The 24190-nt window shown below is 46.1% G+C and overlaps 1 protein-coding gene, 1 long non-coding RNA gene and 1 pseudogene across 3 annotated transcripts in view; 1 reads left to right on the top strand and 2 right to left on the bottom strand.

Annotated features, from left to right (window-relative positions):
* The window catches only part of LOC309375234 (formyl peptide receptor 2 pseudogene), a 112083-nt pseudogene that overhangs the window by 37087 nt on the left and 50806 nt on the right, over window positions 1-24190 (bottom strand). The gene's annotated exons all lie outside the window — the stretch shown is intronic.
* On the top strand, window positions 311-19154 carry PPP2R1A (protein phosphatase 2 scaffold subunit Aalpha). Its single transcript, XM_081921222.1, has 15 exons — window positions 311-468; window positions 4683-4773; window positions 5206-5306; window positions 8024-8256; window positions 8382-8529; window positions 8613-8768; window positions 9095-9209; window positions 10076-10146; window positions 10900-11034; window positions 12002-12175; window positions 12528-12588; window positions 14512-14666; window positions 15794-15936; window positions 16292-16383; window positions 17675-19154. Exons 1-15 carry the CDS (start codon window positions 316-318, stop codon window positions 17689-17691), a joined length of 1845 nt encoding a protein of 614 aa, XP_081777348.1. The 5' UTR covers window positions 311-315; the 3' UTR covers window positions 17692-19154.
* Window positions 18931-20165, bottom strand: LOC309375481. Its single transcript, XR_014170931.1, has 2 exons — window positions 19318-20165; window positions 18931-19285 (listed from the first exon to the last, which is right to left on the bottom strand). It is a non-coding gene; the product is annotated as an uncharacterized lncRNA (long non-coding RNA).

The raw sequence follows: 24190 nt of genomic DNA on the forward strand, positions 1-24190 counted from the left end.
GGGCATTTCCTTTGAAAGCCCGCAGAGCTGAATTGACTGGGAATACAAATGTAAAATTCAACCCATGATAGGGTGACGGAGGTGGGTATAGAGTGTATCTAGCCAATGGCTATAAGAAAGAGGTGGGTTTTAAGGGCACCCGTTCCCAATGTTTTTTACTGAGTGGTCTAATTCTGAATGTCTAATCCAATGGGCAGCAAGAGAGAGGATGACTGATAGAAGGCGATTTCAAACAGGAGTACAGAAGAGGTGGGGCGTGCTAGAAACAAGCCAATTAGCTTCAGGAATATTTGAGAGTGACATCCTAGGCAGCCAATGGCATTTGAGCCGCCCCTGCAAGGAGTCTGCGCGAACCCCGCGCACCCTTCAGAGCAGAAGCCGGGAGATAAGATGGCGGCCGCCGACGGAGATGACTCCCTTTACCCTATTGCTGTGCTGATCGATGAGCTGCGGAACGAAGACGTTCAGGTACGGCCCGCGTCTACGGAAGCCTCCCCGGGCGTAAGGGAAAGCGGCCGGAGTTTATTCGGGCAGCCGCGGCCCGCAAGCCGCGCCTTGGGTTACAGTAGCCAATCAACGGCCGCTTTTCATTCGAGAACCCGGCGTGTGAGCGATCAGAAGCTCAACCGGATTGGCTGTAAGGATTTTCATTTGAGAAGGCGAGGAGCAGGGTGTTGGCTAATGGAAGGGTACATATTATTCACTGACTCCCCCCTTCGTCCGTGATGCGAGCAGCCACCTTGATTGGCTGGGCGACCTGTTTGTCTAGTATGGGGGTTAATCAAAACAATCAGGAGGAGGGTCGGCTTTTCCTTTAATAAATATATTGATGGAATGGCGAGAGGAGGCTCCTGATTGGGTCGAGCCTCGCCTATTCATTATACGGGTGTTTCCTGACCAATCAAGGAAGCGTCTTGATCTGATCTCCAGGGGAGGGGTCTCCTGCCCGTCATGCTACGGCTTTTCCAGGGGGTTGTTAGGCTAAGGACATAGACGAGGAAGTGGTGCATAGCCTATTGTCATGGAGGGGAGCCAGTCATGGGGGCGGGGAGATAACAGTAGGGGTGCCATCTTTGAGGTAGCCTTACTGTGTATGTGGGTGCGTGACTGCTCCCCTTCTCTCTCTCTCTCTCTCTCTCTCGCGCGCGCGCTCTCTTATCTACTTGGGCTTCTGGTTGTAAGGAATGCATAGTTTTGGATTTTGTGATTAATGCTAGCTAGCATGGTGCCTGCCCATTGGGAATGGCTGCATCCCTCAATACCTCCCATAATATAGTACTTTGTTTGGTGATACAATAGATGTGTTTGGGCCCCAAACAGATTCAGTGATGGAATCGTTTGAGGGCTAGCAGAGGTGGCAACCGAGGTGCATCTAAAATAGCTGTTCCTTGGTATTTTGTATGTAAAACAGCTACACTGCAAGCTGTTGTTTGTAGAACAACACAGAATAAGGTCTCTGCCCTGAGGAGTTAACAGTCTAAAAGCCAGTAAAGGGTTGGGGGAGGGAAATGGAAAGGTTCATTGGAAGAATACGTACATGTGCTATTTCCCAGCTGTGATGAAAAGGGCTTCAGGGTGTCACTTAGGGGTTTTCTGTTTTGGATGTAAAATGTGTTTTAATTACTTGACAGTTGTAAACCGGCTTCCCTAACTTACTTTTATCCCTTGTTATCGTTGATTCTTACTTTTTAAGCTGTTGTCCCCTGTTGAATTTAGAGTGTAAGACCTACCTCTTCGTGTAAATCAGTTTCCCATGTTACATTACATTAAGGTATTATAGAAAGGTATGGGAGATGGGTGTGTGTGTGCAGTGCAGTGCATACATGTAGCATGAGATAGGTGTTATTAAGGCTCTCCATCTTTATTAATTTAGAATATTTGTGAGTTGCACTATGAGACATTTTCTAGGGGGCTTGCAAGAAAAAACAAGAACAAGTTATAATAATTTCTGCTATCAATATAGTAACAAAAGCTTCAGAACTATATATAAATATAGACTGAGCAGAGGATCACAACTATGCAACATTAAATTAAATGCACCACAGAGGAATTAAAATTTTGCAGAGTTATAACAGTAGATACTAAAAGCCCTGGGAAAAAAGGAAAGCTTTTCCAAGTGCTGGAAATATCTTAAAATAGATGCCTTCTCTGGGGAAGGCACTTCACAGGTGGTGATGGTGAGGCTGCTGAGAAGGCCTTTCCTTCCTCATTTGGCAAGAGCCCTTTGAGAAAAGCATCAGATGACAACTCAAGGCATATGTAGGTACATGTGGGGAGAGGTGCTCCTTCAGATGGCAGCGTCAAAATCAGCACTTAAAATTGGGCTCAGGGGTGGAACAAAAGTCAGTGAAGATTGTTATCATTTTATTCAGTTTCAATACCACCCTTCCTCCGAAGATCACAAGGCGGTTTACAATATAAAAAACAGAAAAATATATATCATAATGACAAACAAAAATATGATGGAGTCCTGGCATAATATAAACACCTGCCCCAGATGATACAGAATATGGCTACAGGGGTACTAACTGAAGTTTCAGCTTCAGTTGCAGCTCTTCCACATATGATACACATTGCAGGAATAAATTCAGTAGGTTATCAGGGCTTGAAAGCTAGCCCCTATATGCCCAAGGTCATAGCTAGTGTGCCAGCCTAAACAAGTGAAATCTTTTTTCTCTGTGCGTTTTCTACAGTAATAATATTATTAAGAATACTAGAAAAACAAATCAATATTGTTCTCTGCTACATGGCTTGGGCCAGTGACATGTTGGGACTGCTCTGGCTGTCTGGTCCAGAGCTGCCCTTGATATGGTGGGTGTTGGGATCCCCTAGAACAATCCTGGGCACTCTCAACAACAAAGCTGAGGTCACCTCTTGATATGGGCAGCGAGACCGCTGGACAGCAGGGTGGGCAGTATAGCAGCAGAATTTCCAGTTTGTCCTAATTGTCCTGCACAACATTCAAACACAGCAGATTGCCACCTAAATAGCCTGGAGGAAGACCACATCATTCTCTTCACCCAGCCCTCCAATCTGTTCTGATTCCAAACCGGAGTTCCCTGGGGGCCACAGCTGGGAGAGAGTAATTTCTCTAAGCTCACCTACCCTCAGTAATATAGTTGAGATCAACCATGCTAAAGTAATAGATTGGAGGAATTTTACTACAGCATCAGCAGACCAGAGGCCAGGTTGGCAAGGTGGCCAGAGATATTTTCATTGAGGGGGAGATTTGAAGAGGGGATAGGTGTAATGTACCTAATCATCTTCTCTGGCATGTCAGACACTCAACACCAGGGGTCTGCAACCTAAACCAGTACGGAGCAGATGGGGAGCACCTTCCGTGATGCTGGCCAGTTTCCCATTGGCTGCAGGAAGCTCCTGCAGCCAATGGGGAGCTGCGCACGCCTCCTTCGCGCCGGAAGGCGCGCCAGAAATAGCATTTGTGCGTGTGTGTGTGCGTGCGCATACACACTCCAGCCCACCTCAGCATATGTGGGACCATGAAACGGTTCAAACTACAAAAACTTTGCCGACCCCCTGCTCAGCACCATTCCACCCCCCCTTCACAGTAGGCAATCTTGTAGGGGTATCCCTGCCCCTCTCCAGGTCATTCAAAGAGTTTCCCTTTACCCAGCAAAGCAAGAACAACTATGAGTTGCTGCTTTGGGGGCTTTCCTTTTAACTATTCAAAACAGTGGGATTCACAAGCAATAGTTTAATGGTACCGCGTGCAAAATGAGTGAAGAAGTAAACTGAAAGTGGTGTTAATGAGAAAAAAACACCTTTTGCCCTCAACTATTACTGGGCCCACCTAACTAAACTCATTGTTCTAGATGGCTTCATGATATTATCTCACAGTCCCCTCAAAAATGAAAATAGATCTGCCCTTTGGTGTTGCTGCATGATGATGATCTGGCACCAGTTGTAGTCTTCCAGAAATCACTTTTCTGACAAGGATGGTGGATGATTAATTGGGTGATTCATAACAGGAAACAGCCCATCTCAGCAATTGGGTGTTTTATTTATTGAATTGTATAGATAATATTTATGTTCCACACATACAGTATTGCTGCTCCCAGGACAGCTGCTAATACTTTTTTCTTTTAAAAAAATGGGCTGGAAGGTAGTGCAGTTGCGTTAAAACAAACAGATGTTTCTATTGGCTGGTTCCACTTGGCAAACTAGCAGGCATGTTTTTGGAAAACACAGGTAGTCCAGTATTCCTTGCAGCACACTACAGCAATCTAGTGAGTGCACAGCTAATTATGTTCAGGCTTTCTCTGTCCAGGAAGTGTCCCATTTGGTACCCTCAATTTGCCACACTGGCTGCATATCATAGTGTAAAAATGATAAATACGCCATCCACTTTTGTGGGTTTATTTGCGAAGTACATTTGTTCTGTATGTAATCAAGAGTGTTACAGGGGACATCTCTGAAATATTTCCTCCCATTTCTCGCTCCCCCAAGTTATGGCCTGCTTATTTCAGAGTTGGAAAAAGCCATACCTCCCATGGATCTTTTCCTGAGCATCATGCATGTTTTCTGACTACATACCACTTAAACTTGCTATTGCTATATTGATTGTACTCCAGTGACATCTTATGAATAATCAGGGTTGGCTGGCAAATTAGTGGCTCACCTTTAAAAAATATGTTATTTTGATTTCTTTCTCCCCTATGCAGCTTCGTCTGAACAGCATCAAGAAACTCTCTACCATTGCTCTGGCCCTGGGAGTTGAGAGGACGCGCAGTGAGCTTTTGCCTTTTCTCACAGGTAATGAAAAGACCAGGAACTCTGATTTTAGGGAATAAGAATTGATTCTAGAGGCTGTGATGCATGTGAGTTTGAATTGCAGCTTGGGCGCTACCCCAAATCCCTTTCCCAAAGCTGTGGTGATTTCCTTTTTAGGGCTGCAGTATATACGTGATCAGCGGCACTTGAGACTCTTGCAGAATTTTAAATCCTTTTCAAAGCTTTGCTGATGAATGCAGCCTTGCCAAAAGAAAGGGACTGCGTCCTTGTTGAATTTAGTTGGTTCAAGATTGTGCTGACAGGATTGTGCCAAGGTGTACTTATTTCCTGCACTGGAGGGCAATAGTTCACATCTTCAAATTCTCACATCATGTTAGCTTCCAGATTCTGTGCTCTTGACAATGCAGATTTTAGTCTTGATTTGCTTTAATTGCTTTTTTTCTCTCCCCACAGACACTATTTATGATGAGGATGAAGTGCTACTTGCTCTGGCGGAACAGCTGGGAACCTTCACAGCTCTGGTTGGGGGCCCTGAATATGTCCATTGCTTGCTGGTAAGCCCAGTGAATGACTGGGGAAGAGTGCTCTCCACAGTGGGAGAATGTGAAATTTTCTAACACCTCTGTTCCTTTCAAACTTTGGTGGGCGAAGTGTTGGTCATTAGCAGATTTGAGGGTGGTCCTAGGTTGGATTCTGAATTATACTGCCCACTAGTAAAAAGGATATGTTGTAAAATGGTAGCATGCATCCACCCTTTGCCTGCTTCTAAAGCAGTGTTTCCCAACCGGTGTTCCGCGGCACACTTGTGTGCCGCGAGGTGTTGCCTGGTGTGCCGCGAGGTGTTGCCTGGAGGGAGGCGGGCGAGTCCAAAAAAGGTTGGGAAACACTGTAACACACGCCAGCCGGGGTCTGCCTCCGCGTTGCATCAGCTTCCTCGCTCTCGGCGCTCTGCTTGCCAGCCTGGTGGCCTCTGCCCCGCCCCGAGACTGGAAGGGAGGGGCGGGGCTTCCACTGCGGCTGCGTCTCTGGCTCTTTCGACTCATTCCTCCTCCGAGTGGGCTTGAAAGAGCGGCCGATGGATGAATCGGCCGGCGACCCTGAAGCCTTGTGCAAAGTAGAGGAGGCGGAGAAGTGACGGCAGGGAGCTTAGGCGCCGCATCCGGCTCATTGCGGGAAGTCAAGATGGCGGCGGGTAAGTGTGGGAAGCAGCTTTTTCCCTCCGCCGCCCCCCTCTCACCGGGAATAAAGGGGGCCCCGCTGGGGGGTGACGTTGTATAACGCAGAGTTCTTATTTTGGGAAGGTTTGAGGGGTCGGACTAAGCGGGTTGGGGGCTGGTCTGGGCTTCCGCTCCCTCCCCTCCCCACGGAGTGTACCTGCGGTGCAAGGAGGCGCTCTGAGCCACTGCTCTGGGAAAGGAAGGAGGGTGAGGCGGCCTGGCCAAGTGCAGGGGAGACCCATAGTGGGGAGCAGGGGGAGGAGGAGGCACCGAGGAATGGAGGCGGGGGAGACTCCCTCGCTTTGCAGAAACTGCAAAAAACGAGGCAGGAATTGGGTTTGTTTTTGTAGCTCAGGACGTGCTTCGCTTCTGGTGTGCCTAAGGCGGCCGCCCCAATTATCCCCTAGCCCGTCTTTCCAGGTGCTGCCCCCCCTCCACAAAGGGCCATAGAACTGTAGAGTTGGCAGGGGTCCCAAGGGTCATCTAGTCTTAAGTTTCTCTTTCAAAAAGGAAACATGGGTTAAAGCGGCGGCGCCGCCCCCCACTCACTTTCCTGCTCTGGCTTCCCTAACAGTTTTCCGAGTTGCGTCACTGGATCCAGCCCCCTTTTCCACAGGTGACACGGGGCTGGAGGGAGGGAAAGAGGGCTTTACGTCGCGCACAAAGGCAGCCTCCTAGAAGCGCTCTGGGCCGGCGCCGTTTCGCCGAAGGCGCCGGAGGACTCCCACCCTCAGCTCCTTCAGAAAGGACTGGAGCGGAATAGCCCTTTCTCTTCTTCCCCAACCCTTGTCGTTGGAGGAGTCCCTCAGTCCCTCGCTTTGCTGCCTCCTCCCCCCCCCCACCCCCAAAGCTTGGAGGTTCCCCGGCAAGGGGGAGGGGAAAAAATTGAAACTTACACTTTCGTGCGTCCCTCCCGGCGTGACGCTGCGCGCTGACGTCACGGGGCTGTAATGGTGGTGTGCCTCGATATTTTTTTCATCAAACAAGTGTGCCTTTGCCCAAAAAAGGTTGGGAAACACTGTTCTAAAGTGCAGCTTAATGGTATCGGAATGCCTTTCCCATTTGCTTCCAACAATGTTGCCCCAAAACAACAGATACTGTAACCTTGTATTTGGACTATTTGCACGCTTGACATCCAGTTTTACACACCAATACAGGTCGCACCCCTTGCTTTCCAAATCTTCTTCCTTCTCTTCATACTTCTTTGAAAACAGAATTTCTGTATTTCCATAAATCGCACAGTGTTAGGGGACATTGGGCACAGAAACACGTGTGTATACCTTTAAGAAGTTTCTGGGATTAATTGGCTGCAGCTGGCCGTTGCTATAAAGGAAAAAAGCTGAGTTTTGTAGTTTGCCTGCAGGAATAACACCCAACAGAGTTTCTGCTTATTGTTTAGTAATAAAGTCTTTGTTTTAGTTTGGGTTTTTACACCTATGTTTCCTGGAGTCACTCTGTCCTCTCCCACCGGCTGGAACTCCCCCTCCAATACACAGGCCAAAGATTGTAACAGGGGCATGCTGTATTAGAAGACTGTATTCTTCCTTGAGGGATTTGCTGATTTAATATAAAAAATATTTATAAATTGTATTTTGGCCCTAGGCAGTGTACAAAAACAAAATATCTAAACTTAGTTTCTCGTGTGTGTGTGTACATACACACATACTGCCTTGGGGGACCCTTGCTAGATTATCAGTAAAGTAGATTATGAATGGAGCAGAACATGCCTAGAAACCTGGAGAAGTGGAATTAACTCACATACTAAAAGCTATTAAAAACCCATGTGGAACAGAAAGCTGAGATGGAGCCAGTCTTACATTCCCTTGGGAGGAAGTTGCTTAGACAGGATGTCACATCTTTAGATGATTTATCTATCTTTCAGAACATCACATTTTTCTTCAAATTTCCCCCCTCCATTTCTCTTATTACTTACTGTAATAAGAAACCCGAAAAAGGTCAGGCAGTAACACATTTGGTGCTACAACACCCTTTGTTATGCTAAGCTGCAGACATTGCATTTAATGTGTAATGTATCTTCCCTCTTTGTGCTGCAGCCTCCGCTTGAGAGCCTTGCTACTGTTGAGGAGACAGTGGTCCGGGACAAAGCGGTGGAGTCTCTGCGAGCCATCTCCCATGAACACTCTCCATCTGACCTTGAGGCCCACTTTGTTCCCCTCGTGAAGCGCCTGGCAGGAGGTGACTGGTTCACCTCCCGCACCTCTGCTTGTGGCCTCTTCAGTGTCTGTTACCCTCGAGTCTCCAGTTCGGTCAAAGCTGAGCTCCGACAGTAAGTGAGATGCTTTACATTAAGGTCTGGGCCTGTTGGTTGGGTCACCTATGTCAAAGGGTGAGAGACACCAATTCAGATGGCTCTGTATTTCCCAGCTAACAGTCCTTATTCCTTTCCTGCAGGTACTTCCGGAACTTGTGCTCAGATGACACTCCGATGGTCAGGCGAGCGGCAGCCTCTAAACTGGGTGAATTCGCAAAGGTCTTGGAGCTGGAACATGTCAAGAGCGAGATCATCCCCATGTTCTCTAACTTGGCCTCTGATGAGCAGGTCTGTGTGATTGCATATTGATTTCTGGGAGAGGGCTGGGGCAGGCTAGATCACCTGTAACCCACCTCACGTCTCTCATACAGGACTCTGTGCGTTTGTTAGCTGTGGAGGCCTGTGTTAATATTGCACAGCTCCTGCCCCAGGAGGACCTGGAATCGTTGGTGATGCCAACACTACGGCAAGCAGCAGAGGACAAATCTTGGCGGGTCCGTTACATGGTGGCTGACAAGTTCACGGAGGTTAGTACGAATCCATGTATGCCTCAGCAGTGCTTGTGTGGTATTCGTTTTATTTGAAAGATTTATACCCAGCCTTTTGATCAAATCATCTGAAACTCAGACTTTGTGTGTGTATACACACATTATTTCTTTTTTAGAAAAACCTCTCAATTCAACTTATTAAAAAAACGTTGCAAAAACTCACTTCGTGCTCTTATTCCTCTGGTCAGAAGCAGTGTCCTTTCCTCTTATTTCTACATTTCCTGGGTATTTCTCAGTTGGAGCACAATTCTTTTTGGCAGGGATCTATTTGGGATCATCATATATTTTCCCTTTCTTGCCTACAGCTCCAGAAAGCTGTCGGTCCAGAAATCACAAAAACCGACTTGGTCCCGGCATTCCAGAACCTGATGAAAGACTGTGAAGCTGAAGTGCGGGCTGCTGCCTCCCACAAAGTCAAAGGTCAGTTGCAGTCACAATGCCTGTGGTGGTGGCTTCTTCTGTCCAATTGTTTGGAATCAAAGGGAACCCAGATTCTCTGAGGGCTGCTCCTGCCCCATCCGTGTCCTCACTTATCTGAAATCCTGTAAACAGCTGTTTGTGTTTTGTGCTACAAATACTGCTATTTCTGTTCTAGAAAAGTTAAATTTGACACTCAAATAATTCAAATATTGCAAATCAGTTTTTTGTTGTATATACCTTCTGTTCCCTCTACGTGGCTTTATTCTGAGCTTGTTAGAGGAACAATGTAAGTGATAGAAAATGAATGCCTATAAGAGGTAAAATGTTTAAAGGGAAAGTGAAATGGCTCTAACATTCAGAGCACTCATGGTCTGTGTGCTGGAGCCATTTAAAAATGGCACCTACTATTTTTCAAGCCTTATTTACATAGCTATGATAGCTGGACACATGCTTAGAATGTAACTGATATACAGTAAAATACAAGCCTTGCTTCCTGTGATTTGGTGTGGCTGTAGTACAGATACAAGACTCCACACATAGGTCAGGAAAAAAAGGTAGCACATGACATAGTTCTATAATGCCGCAACAACTCAACTAACCTTTAAACAGCCAAATGACAGTCTCTATAGAAACGAGAGACTTGTCTAAATTCAGTTGCAGGAAGATGTGTTTCTGGAGGTCAGTAATTTGTACATTATGGTGGGTTCGGAAGTCTGACAGTGGAGTGATGATGCCTAATGGACTACTAGATTACCTTAGAGCTCATATCTTCCTGATGGGCTCCTTTGTTAGCCAGATAAACAGCATTCCCACTGCACCACTTTGGTTGTGAAGCCCTAACAATGTGATTACTGTTTTTCCTTAAGAGTTCTGTGAAAACCTGTCTGCTGATTGCCGTGAAAATGTCATTATGACCCAGATCTTGCCCTGCATTAAGGTATGTTCCAGGACGTGACAATCTCTAGTGAGTCTTGAGCTTGTTTTTTGAAGCATTTGTCAGCTTGCAATAACAGTACAATTAAGGGCTGAAGAAACCATGGAGGCAAGTATCTCACTGTTAAAGCAGGGGGCGACTTAACTATTTGTTTGTTTATTAAATTTATATACTGCCCGTCACCTGACAATCACAGGGCGATTTACATTATAAAGTCAGCAAACTTTTTCAGCAGGGGGCCAGTCCACTGTCCCTCAGACCTTGTGGGGGGCCGGACTATTTTTTTTTTGGGGGGGGGGGAATGAACAAATTCCTATGCCCCACAAATAACCCAGAGATGCATTTTAAATAAAAGCACACATTCTACTCATGCAAAAACACCAGGCAGGTCCCACAAATAACCCAGAGATGCATTTTACATAAAAGGACACATTCTACTCATGTGAAAACACTATGATTCCCGGACCATCCGCAGGCCACGTTTAGAAGGCGATTGGGCCGGATCCAGCCCCTGGGCATTAGTTTGCCTACCCATGGTATAAAGGTTGCTTGTAATAGAATAAGGAAGTAAGACAGATGTGCTTTGCAGATGGGTTGAAGAGTTACTGTAGATACGTTTGTGTTCAATGTGTCCCATTTGCTTGTATTTTATGTTTGTCGGCCACCCAGAGTGCAGTGTTTCTGGTTGGCCTCACGGCAAGCAAGTAAATTTCTTTTTGTTTGTTTTTGTTTTTAATACTTCTTTTTGCCATTCAGGAACTCGTGTCAGATGCCAATCAACATGTAAAATCAGCTTTGGCATCTGTGATCATGGGATTGTCTCCCATTTTGGGCAAAGACAACACAATCGAACACCTTCTGCCTCTCTTCTTGGCTCAGCTCAAAGATGAGGTGAGTGGTTCCCCCCCCCCCCCCAAATCATGTACCTTTGGTCCACTTGTTAACAGTTCTGTGTCAAACTGTTCAGCATTAGGAGCATTTCCCTGCCTTGATCTCCTGAAGTTGCATTATTTCATGGCTGCTTCACTCCCTTGCCTCGGAAGTGCTAAATATACCCTTCCCCAACCTGGTGTCCTCCTGACGTGGTTGACTTACAACTCGCATCATCCCTGACCATTGGCCTTCCTGGGTGGGGCTGATGGAGTTAGGATCCAACAGTGTCTGAAGGGCACCAGGTTGGATACTGGGGGAGTTGTTACATAAGATTAGCTGATTAGTTTCTGCACACTGCAAATGTAAATTAACTCTGCGGTCCCCCATCCCCCTGGAATTCTGGGAACTCGGCTGGAGTCATAAATGACCAATTTCTCTAAAGAGAGGCCATAGAAAAGTAATAGAGTACATGCTTTATATGTTTAGGGTTCCAGGTTCAGTGCTAAGTAGCTGGGACTGGAAAGATTTGTTAACAAACTCAATAATGAACGGGATGGACCTACATAGGTTCCTACATGGTACCACCCCTACCCTTGACTTTGGTGTTCAAGGGCTTATATGACCAAAGCAGGTCCATTTAGATTAGGGTTGGTGTCTTCCATCTCTGAAATGGGAGGCTGTGCTCCCAGTATGGTCTGAAGGCGCATACTGGTGCTAAGCAAGTCTGAGTCTTGTCAGCGCCTAGATAGTTGATTGCCTGGGAGCCACATGTACGCCACCTTGGGATTTTTGATGGAAGGAAGCTGGGGTAGTAAGAAAATAAATCAAAGCCACCTCTTCAAGTCAAAGGTTGCAAGCCTAGGTTAGATGTGGTGGAAGAAGATATGCAAGTATTTGCAGTCGTCTAGAAGAGTGGGTGGATTTTAGGGGTTGCATCTGGGAGGTGGAACTGCCCTCTGATGTCACTGTGTTCACATTTCTGCAGTGCCCGGAAGTCAGACTCAATATAATCTCTAACCTGGACTGTGTGAATGAGGTGATTGGCATCCGGCAGCTGTCCCAGTCCCTGCTGCCAGCCATTGTGGAGTTGGCAGAGGATGCCAAGTGGCGTGTGCGACTGGCCATCATCGAGTACATGCCCCTGTTGGCTGGGCAGCTAGTAAGTGCATCTTTGGCTTTTTGCGTATGAGTTTGACATGCTGGGAGAACACAGTGATCAAATATTCTTGGGGTCAGCTGGGCCTGGGTTGCCGCAGGCACATTGTTTGGCTTTGTGAAAGCTTTTGTATGTGTTCCGCCTTGTGGGAACTGCTAGTTACTGCCCATTTGCTTGGGGAGTATTAACCATTCAGCTTAAAAACCTAGAACTTTTCACAACCTTTGTACTGGTTTGCTCCCTACCTGCCATATGAGCGAGACCACTTTCTCCGTGTTTTGCTTCTGACTGTGCGAATCCCATAAACAGCATTAGCGCAGGTTAATCTGAGCTCTCTGCAATTTCCCCTCTGTAGGGTGTGGAATTCTTTGACGAGAAGCTAAATTCCCTTTGCATGGCGTGGTTGGTGGATCACGGTAAGGCTCTCAAGTTGAAACATTTTCTTTCCTCCCTTAACGCTTTTTCTCCCTGTTGTTACATTTGCATTTGTTCAAATGAAGGAAGGTTGACTGCCACATTTGGACAAGAATCAGAGGTGCAGTCTCTCCGTGTTAACTAGAGGGGTTATCTAGTTATCTAGGGGTTATCTAGTTTATCACCCTTATTTGTAGGGAAAAGGGCTGTAGAGAGGAAGGGAGACCAAGAGCACATGCTAAAGTGGTTCTTTGAATTATGGCCCAGGTGCTTTATATCTCTTTAAAATATCAAGCACTTTATATCCAACTAGTGATCTCTAACATGGAAAGTATATTTCAAAGCTAATGGCTTCCATTATGAAAGCTCCTGTTCCAGCAGAGAGAATTGGCTCATCTAAGCTTTTAGTGCAGGAATAAAAGTTGTATTTTTTTATCTTGAATGGGGGAGTTCTTTTTCAGCCACAGGAGCAATTAAGCTCAAGTTCAATGCTATTATTTCACAATGATGGAGAGGCAATGTAGCTCGTTTCCATGGCGGTTTGCTGCATTAACTCAATAGCCTGGTTTACACGTGCTATGGTTTATGTAAGCCACAGAAAACCTCGTGCTTGTGGCACACCTCAGAAGCTTCTGCTTTGTTTTATATCGGATAACAGACTAAACTGTGGTTATTAATGATGGTTTTTTGAAAGCATAGTTAAGGTTAACCATTGCTTGTCCAAGTTCAGATGACACTGCAGGCTGTGGCAAACATACAAGTGGTAGAAAAAAGGCTTCTGAACCACTTTGCTGCCACACCAGAGGGGAAGCATGAGACCGTGAAGCCTTCTGAGGCTTGCTCTTGTAACACTACACTATGGTTTAGTGCAGGTAGCCAATGAAGGAGTCCCAGCAACACCTGAAGAGCACCAGTTCTTCCCTTCACATCTAGGCAGCATGGCCAGTGGTTAGGGATGATGGGAGTTGCAGTTCAGGAACATCCAAGTGCTACCACATCGGCTACCCCTGGTTTAGCAATGTCTGAACCAGACAAATGTATATTCAATAACAGACGTTCACTAATTTCTTTTAGTCATTTTGTGTGGAGGGGGAAAAACGTAACTAAAATTTAAATATCTGGGGCCATTAGGGGTTGTTGAAAAACTGTGAGGCCCAAAAGCTTTATAAACAAAAGCTACTGCTTTTTTACCCATTTCCTTCTTCCTTAAAAAACTATCAAAAAACCCTTCAGTCATTCAGCGCATCCAGAATGATTCAGAAGTGAACTTGTGCCTTTCAATCTCGTCTCCACTGAATAAAATGTGTGACCAATGACCAATTCAAATTGTTAAATGAGCTATCAATTTATGAAATCTGTGAAAGCCTGTCTTCCCTCATTTCCATCCCAGAATATCACTGCTAATTTCAAATGTTTTTGTGGAAGGGATGCTTAACCAGTAACAAATGCCATGTTAGAGTGGATGTAAATTGCCAGTGGAAAGATGCCTATTGTTCTTTGGAGCGGAGCTCTGAAATATGCCGCACCTCCATCTCCTGCTTTGAATTTTAATGGGGCAGGAAACAAGTGACATGTATAAGGCATAGGAGTACAATCCCAACTCAGTCCTTGCAGCATTTGTGGTCTAAAATTGAGCTGGGCTTCTATTGTTTTCCAATGCAAAGCATATAGGGCTTTTGACATAGAGCCGCTAAGGGCCTACAGTGATATCCACTCCTCCCATTGACTGAATTTGGTTTGGGCTCGGGACTTTAGCCAGATCTGGTGCACGACCTTAATAAGCACCCACACATGCATGAAAATCTTGCAAACCTCAGAGTGGGTGGGTGGCTTCCTTTGCCAAATGTGCTGAAGAAGTTGGACAATAGCATTAGTTCGGAGTGTTCTCACCTTTTAACCTGTGCTGACACTGCTCTCCTCTCCAGTCTACGCTATCCGAGAGGCAGCTACCAGCAACCTCAAGAAGCTTGTGGAGAAGTTTGGCAAGGACTGGGCCCATGCCACCATCATCCCCAAGGTGCTGGCCATGTCCAACGACCCCAACTACTTGCACCGCATGACCACGCTCTTCTGCATCAACGTGAGTTGGGGCAAGGGTGGGGTAGAGGAGGAAGTTGGGATGAACTCAGGGCAAAGGGAAGAATGTGTTCTCCACCATGCAAGAGCCGCCATACTGCATTAAAAATGTTCTCCTTTTCTCCTCTTCCATCACCTATAAGTCCTTAATCGTTCTAATATTGCCATATCCCATATTCTGTTAAATGATTTAGACCTAGAAGGAACTTCAGTCCCATTTGGATGCAGCTAAAATTCTTGCTCCAGATAATAAATTGCTCTCCAGTATTTTAGTGGAATTTTCCATTTCTGCATGATTACTTCATGTAACTGTTTTCTGATTCAAAATTAACTGGGGTGCATATTTTAAATTTTGTGTGCAGATTTTTTTTATATTTTAATTTTGTGTGCAGAACTTTAGATTTCTCCCCCCCCCCCGCCATGTAAACTAACTTCAGTGTAAAGCACTGAGGAAGAGGAGGGTGATGGGGGGCATTGGAAAGGGGTAGACTTCTATGCCAGGTACAAAAGAGATCCCCTACCCCCATGAGATTTTCTGCTTTTCAAACTTGAGAGTAAAAATTTTCAGGTTCCAGATCCCCCCCCCCCTTAACACACAAGTTGGATTGCCTGTCTCTAAGTTCTGTTGAAATCAGTGGTCTGAAGTTAGTTCCTTCCATTCATTTTCCATGGGTCTATTCTGATGTTGATTAGCACTGGATACACCAGAGTTCTTTTTTTTTATCACCAAGTACTCACGGATCTGTTTTGCATAGGAATAAGCTGCCCAGGGAAGTCCATAAGGAGACATTGGGTTGTCAGTTGCTTTAGATATTGGGCATCATGCTTTGAGAGGAGGAGGAGAGTCCTCAAACTCCTCCTTTATTTAGTGCTTCTAGGAATCCTATGGGACAGATTAATTATGCTCTTTCTATGAAACACATTGAGAAATTTTAGGGGTGCTTTACTTGTTTAGTGAAAACCCCCAGTGGCGAAACCTCTCATGCTTTCTGAGGGCTAGGGCATCGTTTTAGCTCTATCGGCAAGCATGGCATTCAAAGTAAGGAGCAGCACAGACCTAGCAGCCAAGGGAAGCTCAGTCTCCTCCCCATTGATCATGATCTAGCTCCATCGTGTCTTTTCTTTTGCTAGGTGTTGTCAGAGGTGTGTGGGCAGGAGATAACCACCAAGCACATGCTTCCCACTGTGTTGCGGATGGCAGGCGACGCCGTAGCAAACGTCCGCTTCAACGTGGCCAAGTCCCTTCAGAAAATTGGACCAATCCTGGACAACAGGTATGACAGATCACTGGGGGCACCATTGCCTTTATGGCAGCAGTCCCGAAACTCCTCCCGGTTGGAGGATGCATTTATGGGGAGGGGGGAAAGTGGGAGAAGAAGAGTTTGGATTTGATATCCCACTTTATCACTACCCCAAAGAGTCTCAAAGCAACTAACATTCTCCTTTCCCTTCCTCCCCCACAACAAACACTCTGTGAGGTGAGTGGGGGCTGAGAGACTTCAGAGAAGTGGGACTAGCCCAAGGTCGTGAGCTAGTTACACTTGGGGCCTTTGAAGACCTTTGGATTTACTCCCTTTGCCTTCCACTCACTTTTTCCTACTCATCCCTCTGCCACTCTTATCCCCGCAGCACCCTTCAGAATGAGGTGAAGCCAGTGCTGGAGAAACTAACACAGGACCCCGATGTGGATGTCAAATACTTCGCCCAGGAGGCGCTGACTGGTGAGTCAGGAACGTCCTTTTCCCCAACAGGAACAACCTCACTTTGTGTCAAAACAAAGCACTTGCTTCCCAGCTTCCCAACTAGGAAGGATGTGCTTGTCAGCTTGAGGCCTTCTCCTCTTAACCTCTGTTCCTGAGTTGCCCTGCAGCTTGCTCCTGTCCCAGATTTGAGACAGGTGCAAACTCTTGGAAGAGTGCCCAAGTGTTTCTCCTGACACTTGAATTCTTCCAGCCAAAGGGAAGAGGAGTGAGGAGGAAAAGGAATTGCTGCTGCAAGGGGAGGCTTTCTTTACCAGCTCCTTGATCAGCAGGGGTGGGAGGGAGAGGTGTACATAAAAGAGAGCTTGGATGGGGAAGCATACAGACATTGTGGCTTGCTTGAATTTGGAGCAAGGGCTGTGAAAGAGGAGCCCTCCTGAATGAGACTAAATGCCTATCTAGTCCATCCTCCTGGTCCCCACTGTGGCGAACCACATGTCTGTAGGAAGCTCACATGCAGGACCTGGGGCATGTTGCTGCTTCCCAGTAGCCTGGAGCCACTGATCATGGAGGTAGTTTATAGGCCTTATGACTACTGCTTCTTGATAGCCTTGGTGTCATATTATATGGTCATGAATTCCACTATGTGCAGTGTAAAGTATTTCCTATTGTTTGTTCTGACTCTCCCACCTTCCAGCTTCAGTAGATGGTCCTTGGAGAGGGAGAGAAATGCTGCTCTTTCCATTGTCTTCACCGCACATCATTCCATAGATTTGCTTTCAAAACAAAAAAGGCCCAAGCATTGCAACCTTCCTTTGTTTTGGCAGTAGCTCTCACATCTTCCTTCAATCCCCACCCTCAGATAGTTTGATTTGTCCTTTTTGTAACCCTGGAGCTGAATATTTGTCAGGTTAGTTTGCACAATCCATTCGATTCCTCCTGGCTCAGTACTATTTTCTAAGTGGGTGGACTGACTCCACGGGGGAGAGATTGGTGGTTGAGGTGACAGAGAGATTATGGCTGAATGGCTTCTGATGACTCATTAATACCTACAAGCTGCCGGCTCCTGTCGCAGCCATCAGCCAACAAGGACAAGAGGGTGGAGCAGCAGCCCTCTTGCTTCTCCTGGCTGTACAGTCATTTGTCTCTGGACTTGATGATCCCTCACAATAGATGTTCATAATTGCGTATGGGATTGTTCATGCAAGAAAGAAACCCAACCATCTGGAAATCTGGCAGTGGAGGAATTTGTATGCGACTTTCTGCAAGTAACCCTTAGAATTTAACCCGTTTTCTTTCTCTCTCTTCACAGTGTTGGCACTGGTTTGAGCCCTAGGAGCCCCGACGCTGTTGTCTCTTCCACTTGGGCCCCAATTGGACCGATCTTTCTCTCCCCCTCCCCATTTCCCTGCATGTCTATGACCAGCCCCCACCCCAAGTGGATCCATATGGTGATATTGGTCAGTGGCTGACTCTGGAGTCCACCTCCCTCTTCCACTCTTAGCTCCATGTTCTGAAACCTTCCTCGGCAGCTGTGATACTTCCTCCTATCTCATTTTAGCCAGGTTCCATCTTTAGTTTTGTTGTGCCACCAGGTGGCAGCAAATGGCAGCCTCTCCCTCGCGTGTGCCCCCCCCCTCCAGTCCTGCCTCCTGGTGCAAGCTCATGAGAGGCAGAGCAGCCCCTTCAAACCTACACTTGGCATGATCAATGTGAACACTCTGGGGAGGCAAAGTGCTTGGGGCTTCTGTAACCTTTTGGCCACAGTTTGCATGAGAACTTCCCCACAGTGCTGTATGTAGCTGTGCATGAGGTATTGATTTGGCCTTCCTCTTGATGAACTTTGCTCAGTGGGCAGCCAGATTGCCCCTGCCACTCCCCCATCCCAGCGATTTAAAAAGTAAAAAAAAAAAGTCCCAGGGGTCCTCCATTCAGTGTCTCTAACACCACTTAATCAGATAGAGTATCGGTTACAAAACTAACTAGTTCTCAGGGGGTTCCTTTGTTAGCAAACTTCTCTTATGCTCTTAAGTTGAATGCAGCAGAGGCCTCTCCCCTCCAGCCCCAGAGAGGGGAGGAAGGGGTGCTTAAATCCCTATTGTTTTAATTTCTCACCAAACTCACTACTATTCTTTCTCAGTTCAGGTCCCCCTCGTACCCTATCTTCTGTGCTGGAAGGAGTTTCTGTAGATAGCATGTTGGGAGAAGCAGCTCTTTGCAGAAAATATTACTTTGGGGCGGTGAAGGATATGAACCCAGCAGGAATTGTTGTCTTGGGTCCGCAGCATTTGGGAGACTGCCTCTAGGCTAAAAGTTTGTCAAACACACACCCGGTATCTCAGCCAGGCTTTTTAAGCTTGGCCCTTCCTAAATTTGGAGGGGTAAAGGGATGCTTTTATGAAGACATCAGTCAGCAGGAGGGGCAATCAGGTCGCTGTCTCCTGCAATGCTTGGACTATCCTGTGTGGCATATTAGCCGATTGGAATCTCCAGCATCTATCATGAAAAACCACCACCAACTTCCTCTTCCCCTCCCCTTAGTCTGCCTTGATTATGTCCTGACCCCTATTCTTTTTTTTTTAGTTCCCAGCTGCTGCCTCTGTGGTTCTTGCACTGAACAAGTATCTAAGTGTGTTTTCTAACCACACACCCCTTAACACAAACACACACAAACACCCTCTGTTAGTGGCATGTAATTTTAAAACTGTTGGATTTTTTTTTATTTTGATTTTTTTTGTGTACACTTGTTTTTCCCCCCTCCTCTCTACAATTAATAAAATGCTCGATCGTTATTTGGTATCTCATTCACTTTGGGCTGGGGTGACGGGAACAGAGTAAAACTATTTGAGACAGGAGTGGGGGAAACCTGGGCCTGTGGGCCTGAATTCAGTCTTCCAGGCTTCTTTATCCATCCCTCAAGATGCTTCACACACACACACACACACACACACACACACACACACACACACCTGTTAGCCCTGCTCTGTACCATCCTAGAGTGCTTTTGCCTGTATGGAATGTGTACTTGAACTGTGATCCTGCCTCTTGCTCACCCAAATGGAGACAGGCTGGGGGTGGGAGGGCAGGAGAGATGTAGCAGTTTCTGGCCTTTGCACTGCTGGGCAAAAAGTCACATTTGCTGCTTCACCCACTGGCCCCAACACAGTCCTTGCAGGATGCCCACAACAGAACGTGGCTTTCCAGAAGAAACAGGTTCCCTGGCCACTGCTTTAGTGAGAAGTAGTTGCAGGAAGCCTGTCGCCTCTAGGGTATAAGCTCTGTATTTGTATTCACTTCTATACATCTCAGTTGTGCTTTGTGCAAGAGAAATCATCCTGCAGAATTGAGAACCAAGACTCATAGGTTGTGAACCCTAAGCAAATACTTCTCTGCACTTGAGAACAAATCCCTCCTCTCTATATAACAAGCTTCTGTTATCTGGAGAGCCTCAGGTTTCCTCTTGGCGTTTGCCGACTACATAGACTCCGATATCGCCACTTTGCATGTCGTCTTCTCTGGATGGCTTAATTATTTTTAGTGTCCCTTTCATTATCCCATCGCTGAACTACAGTTGACAGTTCCTGTTGTTGGAGAGGAGCTCAACAATGGAATCCAGTGAACAACCCATACTGCAGCACTTTTGGAGGGCTTCATTTCTAAGAATTGCAGGCCTTTTCCCAGATTTTGACAGGATGGGAAGAGTTGTAGTTGGGGGTTAGAAAGAGAGTGAATTGGGGCTTCTGGTCCTGCCTGCCTTAATGGAGGCAGCCCTCAGGACAGCAAACAAAAAATAAGGATGACAGGGTAAACAAGTACCTGGCTCTCGCTCTGGCATGAGATGTGAGAGGCAAGGAGGCTCTGAGTGCAAAAAAACCTTACCTGGTGAAAACCCTCCTACACCGCCATTAAGAAGCAGAAGTTCTCTTGTTTAATTGAATGTTAAATTGGCTTTAAAGTACTGGCACATGATGGAAAAGGATTGCAACAACATACTGTGGAATATACCAACTACATAGATCAAAGGTTTGAATTGAGAGAAGATTTTCTTCGGAGTGAGAGATGGGGCGAGGGAAGCCCACGTTTTCTATATTTAGGATTTGGCAATCCTCTCCAGAATATAAGATAAAAAGAAATTTACAAGTGAGGAAGGGATGTTGGAGTAATACTGATATTAACAAGCAAAAATGGAAACACTGAAATGAAAGGGGGAGAGGAAGCTCAAGTATGACAGTATCGGAAAGGCAAGAGTACCCCTCACCTCCATTTAAAAACAACAGATGAGGAAAACTCAGATTTGTACTTGCTACTGATGGAACGTAATCTAAGATAAAGTTTAATTGGGCCATAAATCTCTTGCTGGAAGGAAAATAATTTGGGGGCTGTTATAAGACTGCTGCAGAGTTGGAAAGGATTAAATCATCACGTTCGAAAACTGCCCGCCTTTTCCTAGGCTAAGGGAAATGGTGAAGATCTGCAGCATGTTTTACTAGTGAGGCAGAATGGTTTCTAGCCGACTGTTGCCTGCAACATTGAAGTGAGGGATGGAGAGAGATAAGACCCCTGAGAAACTTCGAGATTCAGTTCTGCCCCAAGTCACGATGGGAGAAAACAGCAACTGGGAAGTTAAAGATTGACAACAGCATATATGGACACAAGGAATCTCCATGGATATAACAGTTTTAACACGCAGGGCAGAATAAAGATAATAGTTTGAGTTCCTTATTTGAAGCTTTATAAATTTATATATTGTAACATCACAAATGGAAATCATTAATTATGTAGCTGCTGACTAAGGGATCATTATATCTAAAATGTAACTGACATTAATTAAGATTATGGAACACAGTGACAAGATCAGAAATGCACCCAAACCATGCAGGGAGCCACTTTAACTAAAATGTATTAGTTGATAGTTGATTGGCACTTGGATAATGGTATATAATTTGGGAATTCTTACTGTTATAATTTGGCTATTGTTGGGGATATATTGGAAAACTAATTTTAAAAAAAATATTAAAAAATCACAGTAAATTGGGGAAGGAGGGGGACGTTCTGTCCTTTATTTTCTGAAGAACTACCCCCTTCTACTTTCCGTGTACTCAGCTCTGTGTGTTCTCTCTGTTTTGCTGAGCAAATATTCTTTGCATCTCCCTTGGGAGGAGAGAGCTCTTTTAGAGCTGGAACAGCTTCAGGAGGGGCTTTGATAACAAACAACTACTATTCCTTGGTGTCACTGCATTAAATTTTCATTTATTTAGCCCATTTTTTGTATTCTGGTCATGCTTTGGCAGAATGCTTGGAAGAGAAACCAACAGGTTTTGCCAAATGTCACTGTTAAGAGATAATATTTTTTTAAAAAAATCTGGCTGTTATGCAGCTGGGCTTAATTTTCAAGCATCTGGTGGCAAAATTTAACTGCTAGAGGTTAAGGCAAACAACTGGACCTGTTGGGGGAATTATGAGGACATTCCACCAAGGAATGTGGGATATTTTGCCTGAGAGGATCAGCGGGGGGGAGAGTATAGGATATTTTGCCATGGGCATGAAAAACCCCCACATTCCAGCTGTTGAAGGTGTATCTCAAAGGCTGTGCCCTAACACCCACGATTAGTGCTTCTGAGCATGCACAAAGTGCCTTCCCACTTGACCCTGAAGTCCGAAGTGAGGGGAAAGTTTCAGGGCCGACAATGGGACGTAACACAGCAGTCATTCAAGAAACAGAAGTTGCGAGTTGATGTCATAACCAGAAACCCACCACATTCACCCCACTTAGCTTTCCAGGTGGGCACGGGTGGCGCTGTGGGTTAAACCACAGAGCCTAGGACTTGCTGATCAGAAGGTCGGCGGTTCAAATCCCCGCAACGGGGTGAGCTCCCGTTGCTCAGTCCCAGCTCCTGCCAACCTAGCAGTTCGAAAGCATGTCAAAGTGCAAGTAGATAAATAGGTACCGCTCTGGCGGGAAGGTCAACGGCGTTTCCATGCACTGCTCTGGTTCACCAGAAGTGGCTTAGTCATGCTGGCCACATGACCCGGAAGCTGTACGCTGGCTCCCTCGGCCAATAAAGCGAGATGAGCGCCGCAACCCCAGAGTCGGTCACCCTTTACCCTTTACCTTTTAGCTTTCCAGAGAGGAGCACAAAAGAAATCTGCAGTCTTTGTAACATTTGCTTTATTGACAAGCACACAAGCAGATCACGAGTGGAGGCAAACAGGCAAGTCTTCAAGGCAACAATCTCCAGAGCTACATGGCCTTCAGCCTAAGGTGCTCTCCCTTCAAGCAACCCTAGCTTATTCTCTCCCTACCCCCTGCTCCTCGCTAGGACCCTTTCAGCTGTAAAAGCACTATCATATGCAGACCACCTGTCTCTGCAGCTCGAATTGCCCATTTAGGAACATCTACAGCCATCAAAGGAACACTTAAGGCTCTCTGGATAACAATCCTTGAGTCCAATTAGGCATCACTGATAGACCATGCTGAAAGCCCCATTTGCAGTGCACAATGAGCTTGCAATATTCTAACCAGAGGATATGGGAAATGAGTGGACTCATTCTATGATTTCTAGACTCTGGCTCAGAGGGATAAGCTGTTGTCAAGCTGGAGGCATTATGGTTCTTTGTTCAAAACTGAGTTGAACTAGAGGACAGGAAATCTCAAAAAGGCATTTCTGAAGCTGCTTTCGGAAGTCTGGCCCTCCTGCCTTGTGTCACATGGCAATACAAACTTAGGCTTGTTAGCTCTTAAAATTAATAGCTGTGCTGGTAACGGGGCAAGGCCTGGGGTGGAGCTTGTGGTTTTCTCAGATCTGGAAGTAGAGCCTACTTCAAAACCTCCCTATTCACAGAGAAGTAAGCAAGCTGTTTAGATTTGAAAGCCAGTCTTGTTCCTTGCATTTCTGGCAACTTCCCCTCCCCTTTCCCAAATCAGCCAGGTCAGTACTTTGCTGATTAATGACATCAACTAATTCAACTGTGAAATGTAACAACAATTAATAAAAGTGTTGCGGATTAGGGAGCTCCGTGCAAAGGGGAAAGGCTGGCACATGTCAAATCGCTGGGCCCTCTGCCTATACGGAGATGCTGGCAAGCAGATATTCCTTTCACTGCAATGTGCCTGAACAGCATGCAAATAATCGGACCTTCGCACTCTGCCTGGAGCCAGTCCTGAGACCTGGGGGTATAGGGTGGGTTATAGACGCTTCAGGTTACAGACTCCTCTAACCCAGAAATAGTACCTCGGGTTAAGAACTTTGTTTAAGGATGAGAATAGAAATAGCATGGCGGCGGTGCAGCAGCAATGGGAGGCCCCATTAGCTAAAGTGGTACCTCAGGTTTCAGGTTGAGAACGGACCTCCGGAACGAATTACAGTGGTACCTCTGGTTAAGTACATAATTCGTTCCAGAGGTCCGTACTTAACCTGAAACTGTTCTTAACCTGAAGCACCACTTTAGCTAATGGGGCCTCCTGCTGCCGCCGGAGCACGATTTCTGTTCTCATCCTGAAGCAAAGTTCTTAACCTGAAGCACTATTTCTGGGTTAGCGGAGTCTGTAACCTGAAGCATATGTAACCTGAAGCGTATGTAACCCGAGGTACCACTGTAAGTTCTTAACCTGAGGTACCACTATAATAATTAAAAAGGTACACTGGTGATTCTTCTTCCTCATCTCACTTCTCAACCGTGCAGAGTTGGCACCAGCGGATTCTGGGGGAGGAGCCAAAGCCAAGATGGCCAAAATCCTGGTTCCTTGGGGACCACTGACCTGAAAGCAGGAGGAATCAGTGGCAAACCTATTGCTGCAGGTGTTTTAGCAGCAGAGCCCCCACTCCGA

Source organism: Podarcis melisellensis, assembly GCF_964234715.1.
Source record: "Podarcis melisellensis genome assembly, chromosome: 8".
Lineage (NCBI taxonomy): Eukaryota > Metazoa > Chordata > Lepidosauria > Squamata > Lacertidae > Podarcis > Podarcis melisellensis.